Here is a 6056-nt window from a genome sequence, read left to right on the forward strand (position 1 = left end):
GTATGCTCATGAAACCTTCTTCACTTTTATCCACTCGACAACTTTTCACTGTACTCCTGTTCCTTTGTAACTTGAACGCATGTGACAACGAACCTAATTCAAATTCTCTCCTAATTCTAATTTTACCAATCTTGGCACCCGCTGCAAATTTGCTGAACATCTCATCGTCTTCTATTTTTGATTGGATTTGAATACTGTCACGTGTACCGAACTGCTGTGTGCTTTGAAGGCAGATTATACAAGTGCTTCTGGGTAGCCGAGACTGAGACCACTCCCTGATTCCAGACTAGCCCCGCCCTTCCCACATCTGCCCCGTCTCAGCACTTCCGGACATTAATTCAGCTGTGGGTTAAATATGAACTGAGTGCAACATTGTGACAGCGTCTTTAGGTAACAGACAAATCATCCTACAATTCCAAAGGGTTTTGCTCATTTCCCGAAGCGATGCCTCGGGATTTGAGAACTGTACTTCCTTACGTCAGGTTGCCCGGATTCATCGAAAGCCGATCCACTTCCCGGTCGAATTCGGTTCGGATGTCGTCCAGGCAGCCGTTTTCGCCAAAGGCGCCCCATTCTGTGTTAATGCACATCCTCCCTTCCTCGCCTTCGACCACCTCCACATTCTTCATCTCTTCCATGTAGCATGCGTTGCAACCTGTCCCTGCAGAACGGGGTCGAAAAAAAAACCACAACTCAAGGCAAAGCAACGTGCTTTGGAACACAGGATGCTTCGGGTCGCCGTCGACCAGATACTGAAATGCAAAGGCTGTTTAATACAGCGGGAGGTCGGAGCCTGGGAATCCTGCAGCGAGTAACTCACCCTCCCGAAGCCTGTCCCACCACCGACAAGGCACAAGTCAGGAGTGTGACGGAATACTCCCCACTCACCCTGGATAGGGGGCAGCTCCAACAACACTCAGGAAACTTGGCATCTTCTACGATAAAATTTGATTGGGCTCACATCCATAACCACCACTCCCTCCACCAACGATGCTCAGTAGCAGCAGTGTGTACTGTCTACAAACTGCACTGGAGCCACTCACCAAAGTCAGGACATTTGAAATTCTGAAGCAAGTAAGGAACAGATCCGAGATACGTTGGCCAGTCCAAACCCAAATTTAAGCTAGAATTGCATTTAAAAAAGGGGAGATGAGTCTGAGGTGACTGTGAATCTGTGATGTTGCCGTGTTGTTGAAGTGCACCCACATTCAAATCGGGGAGAGAGGTAGGGGCCATGAGGGTGGAAAGTTGGAACTGAGGGCCAGTGTGATGCCAAATACAAATGTCTCAATCACATCGAACAGCTTGTTCTTTCGCTGCTCATAACTGGCAGGGGACTGGCGATACTGAAGAGACCAGGCTGGCAAATCTCAGATCACAGCACCCATCAGTACACCTGAACTTGCAATTGGACGGCACTTACTGAACAATGCCAAGTGCGCCAAGCATGACACTGGCAAATTACTCAACTTGACCAGTTGGGCACCCAATGCAGCTCACTTGTGCTTGCTGTAAGCTGCGTATATTTTTAGGCAATTCTCTGCCAACGAGAGGCATGCCACTTCCATAGGAGCACTGGCATGATTGCCCATGCGTGCATTATTCAGGGCGGTGCCACGGCCAATCTAAGTCAAGCATTTGCCTTCTTCACCGTCTGCTGCACTTGCAATGCTGACTTTCAGCTACTGGTGTATGAAGGACAGCCAGGTCTCCCTGCACCTCCCCTTTTCCCCAAGCGATCACCGTTCCGATTATAACCCACATTTCTTGCTTCAAGCAGGTATACAAAGTTGCAGCTCCACCTGGCAGCCTGGTTACAAGTTGCCTGCCCCCAAATCGACCGGTTGCTGCCATGTCTACTTCTTGATTTCTAATGCGCTTTACTGTTTGAAACGCCAAAACCTGCTGAACCACCAAATCTCTGGTTAATGATTGATTGTGACTCTGTGATTAAAGCAAAGGGTACTTTCTGATGCATTCTCTCCGCATCTGCGTAATGGTTTAATAGAGCAGTAGACCCTTTGGCCCAACCAGTCCATGCCAATCATAATCCCAAACTAGACTAGTCGCACCTGTCTGCTCCTGGCCCATATCCATCCAAACGTTTCCAATTCATACACTTATATAAAAGTATTTTAAAAGTTGTAACTGTACCCGCACCCACCACTTCCTCTTTGTGTAAAACAGTTTATCCCTCGTGTCTTTTTTTAAATCTTTCTATCTCAACTCGAAATCCCCCACCCTAGGGAGCAGAAACCTGCCATGCAACTTACCTGTGCCCCTCATGATTTGATAAACCCCTGTAGGGTCACCACTCAACCTCCTATGCTCCAGCGAAAAAGGTCACTGCTTATTCAGCCTCTCTGTATAACTCAAACCCTCCACACCCAGCAACATCCTGGTAAATCTTCCAACTTAATAACGTCCTTCCTATCGCAGGGGAACCCAGAACGAGACATGGAACTCCAGACGATGTCCTGTACAACCTCAACGTTGAAGGCCCAAAAGTGTTTGAGCCGAGGGAACATGAAAGCAAAAGTGTTCGATAGCAAAGGGTCCCTGCAGCCTTGAGGCAGGGTTCCAAGGCAGAGATGCCTTGTCACACGAGTGCTCACCCACAATGAGGCCGACCTCGCAGAAAGGGTCATCATATCCGCAAGACATCATGGTTCCAACAGTGTCGTTGACAATCGCCACCGCATCCACGTCAAATTCCTGCAAAAGTACGGGAGAGGGAGAACGGATTAGCAAGACCACCCCTGCTAAATGTCACTCCCAATCCCCGAGAACGGTGGGTCAGGGAATTAACGGGGACAGCAGCGAATGCTTCCTTCAGGAATCGATTGGAAAAAGATTGGAGAGGTGCAACGAGACCTGGGTGTCCCCTCCTACACCAATCGCTGAGAGTCACCCTCGCAGGAGCAGTGGTGGAGGGGGTGGGTGGGATGAGGAAGGCCAGTGGGATGTTGGCCCCTTCATGGCGAGAGGATTGGAGTACAGGAGCAGGGATGTCTCACTGCAATTGGACAGGGAGAGACCGTCCCCTGGAGTATTGTGTGTGGGAGGTTTGGGGTCTCCTTATCTGAGGGGAGTGGGTTCTGGCGATGGACGGTGTCCAGTGACTGATTCCTGGCATGGCACGGACTGACGGATGAAGGGAAACTGGATCGGGTTAGGATTATATTCACTGGAGTTTAGAAGAATGAGGGGAGGGAATCTCATAAAAACCGATCACATTCCACCAGGGACTAGACAGGGTGAACACAGGAAGGATGTTCCTGATGACGGGGGGCGGGAGAAGGGGTGTTTGGCAGTGGGGGGAGTCCAGAACCAAGGGGTCACAGTCTAAGGATACGGGGTAGGACAGAGCTGAGGAGAAATGTCTTCACCCAGAGAGTGGGGGGGACCGCGTGGGATTCGCTGTCACAGAAAGCGGTTGGGAGCAAAACATTTGAGTGTTTTCAAGAAGGAGGTAACTGTAGCTCTTGGGGCAAAAGGGAGAAAGCGGAGAACAAGGGACAGAGTTAGATGAAAAACCCACGATCAGATTGAATGGCAGGGCAGGTCAGGAAGGGCTGGCTCCATGCTTGTCTGTAAGGAAGCAAACAGAGATCGGGAAAGTCATTACAACAGTGAAAGGGAAATTTATCTGGACACGGTTCGTGGGGGAGTGGATGAACACAGTATTGAACATGACTGGTATCCAACTCATTGAAGGAGAGTCACTGGAGAACTTCCATTCAGTTCAGAGCATTGCAAACCAGGCCACAGTTTAAAATGTCAGCTCTCTCTCAGCTTGCTGCCGTCAGAGCAGGTGCAACGTAGACATCCCAGGAATTTCCTGGGAAGCAAACAGGTAAAATTGTCAGGACAACTGCGTGGAGTCCCTGGCTGAGGACTGCAGCTGGTTTTGGGAGGTTGGACAGAAAGAGAGAAGGTGTGACATTGGTGGAGAGAGAGAATGGGAAAGAGAGAGAGAAATAAGACAAGGATAAGAGGGAGGGAAGGGATGAGAAAGGGAGGGAGAGGGATAGAAGGACGGTAAGAGAGAGGAATGAAGAGAGGGAGGAGGAGAGAGAGTGAAAGGGAGGATTGGGAGAGATGGAGACATGGAACAAGGGTGTGTGAGAGAGAGAGAGAGAAGGTGAGAGAAATGGAGGGAGAGAAAGGGGTGAGAGAAACAGGGATGGAGATACAGAACAATGAAAAGAGAGCAAGAGATGGGGAATGGAGAGAGAGGGACAGGCAAGAATGTGTGAAAGAGAGGCGGGGAGAGAAATGGGGAGAAACTGAGATGGAGAGAGTGACGGGGAAGGGAGAGACAGAAAAGGGTGCAGAGAGAGGGAGTGAGAGAGGTAGAGAGGGATGGATGGAGAGGCAGGGAGTAAGAGAGAGTGTGAGAGGGGGGAGCGAGGGAGAGGAGAAGCAAAACACAGAGGAATGGGAGAAAATAAGAGAGAAAGAGACAAAAGGAGGAAGGGAAAGAGGGAGAACGAGAGAAAGAAAGAAACAGAAAGCAAAAGAAAGAAAGAGATAAAAACTGAAGGAATAATTCAATTCAGAGGTGGGAACAGGAAGGGCTTTAAGGGTAAAGGGGCAGGAGGAGCTGCTGAATGGCATCTTGGCACAGCCGAGCATTACTGGATCTGGATGGTGGGAATAGACTGGGGGCAGGGTGGCACGTTCCTGAACAGCCTCCGCCCATTCCAACTCACTGTAATGTGGAGCGAATCTGTGGCAGGGGGCACCGGTGAGCACGTACCTCTCTCCTCTTGATGGCTTCTCGGAGGAGATCGACAATGTCTTTGCCCTCGCAACCTGTCGCTTTGAATCCTTTCGCCCACTTCAAAAGGATGGCCTGGGGAAGGAGGGGGAAGAGATTTATGGTCGCATGGCCGGAAATCCAGGGGTATTGTGGGGTGTGGCACTACCTGGCATGACACGCTCGCCCTCTTCAGCCCACCTTGCCATCTGGATCCGCCCCTCAATGAAGGAGAAGAGATTTGCATACCCCAACGTATCAGGCTGAGGGAGGGTGGTGAGTCAGGAATAAGACCCTCGCCAAAGGTGCCCAGCATGGCCGACACAACCCATGGCCGTTCACGGCCAGGGCAACACACACCGGAAATGCAAACCCTTTTCCAACCCCTTGCCTCCAAGCGGTCCCATCTCCCCTCAGAGGCCTGCCGATTTCTGAGCTCCAGTGAGGCAGAGGGTGACCAAAGAAGTTCTGCAAAGGGAGTTGAGGGGGTTGTGTAGCTGCACGGAGGCCTTTCCACACTTCAATCCCATGCCAGCACCCCGCGAAGGAAGAGGAAGCTTTCACAGCGATCGGCTGGCGCCCAAAATTGAACTTCTCCTACGAAGATTGGATGGCGCGGCCTGCGACTTCAGGCAAACAACGAGTCACCGAGCTGGGTAGGCCTCGGGCCTAGAGGACAAGTCTCGAGCGGGTGGCAGAACTGACCTGATCGAGGCCCCGCTGCTCGCAAGGAAAGGAAAAGGTGAAGCCCAGTGGCAGAACGCATTGCTTTCTCCCCATGTCATCCAGGAAATCCGAGATGCAGTGGATGATGTGATCAAACAGCTGCCAAAAGAAGAGAGGGTTGGGGGGAAACATAAGGACAAAATCTTGGCACGTATAGCAAATCAAATCGTCCGACGGACCACCGGAAGGTCGACTCCATTGATTGGAGTGGCCATGAAGAGTTTGCCTGAAGAACCACAGCCAACCCCAGTTCCGCGCTAACACCAATACCATTTGGTTTCGCAATGGCGACCAACGGACCAACAATGCACAGGATCTGGGAATGACTTTCATCTTGTATTTCCTTCATGCAATGGGGCTTTGCTGGGCAGGTCCCAGCATTTATCGCCCCCGTTCACCCCAACTGCACCCTTGAGAAGGTATTTTCAACCACCGCAGTCCCCGTGCTATGTAGGGACCCTGGCCCAATCCAAACGTCCCCCCCCCCGTAACCCCCGACCCCCGCCACACACACACAAACGCACACGGTGTGCTTTTAGAGATTCTCGGATTTTGACCCAGAGACACT

General features: G+C 51.1%; 1 protein-coding gene across 1 annotated transcript; it reads right to left on the reverse strand.

Annotated features, from left to right (window-relative positions):
- Positions 1-388: 388 nt before the first annotated feature.
- On the reverse strand, positions 389-5821 carry LOC109928503 (hexokinase-2-like). Its single transcript, XM_048594596.1, has 4 exons — positions 5468-5821; positions 4763-4858; positions 2616-2715; positions 389-661 (listed from the first exon to the last, which is right to left on the reverse strand). The coding sequence occupies exons 1-4, from the start codon at positions 5819-5821 to the stop codon at positions 474-476; spliced, it is 738 nt and encodes a 245-aa protein (XP_048450553.1). The 3' UTR covers positions 389-473.
- Positions 5822-6056: the final 235 nt, after the last annotated feature.

The sequence above is a fragment of the Rhincodon typus genome, unplaced genomic scaffold (assembly GCF_021869965.1).
Source record: "Rhincodon typus isolate 14 unplaced genomic scaffold, sRhiTyp1.1 hic_rhity00011485, whole genome shotgun sequence".
Lineage (NCBI taxonomy): Eukaryota > Metazoa > Chordata > Chondrichthyes > Orectolobiformes > Rhincodontidae > Rhincodon > Rhincodon typus.

Coding starts and splice junctions, on each gene's coding strand:
- LOC109928503 (XM_048594596.1), bottom strand. CDS start 5,821: ATGAAAGTCATTCCCAGATCCTGTGCATTGTTGGTCCGTTGGTCGCCA. Junction 4,859..5,467: donor AGCAGCGGGGCCTCGATCAG/GTCAGTTCTGCC, acceptor CTCCTTCCCCAG/GCCATCCTTTTGAAGTGGGC. Junction 2,716..4,762: donor AAGCCATCAAGAGGAGAGAG/GTACGTGCTCAC, acceptor GTACTTTTGCAG/GAATTTGACGTGGATGCGGT.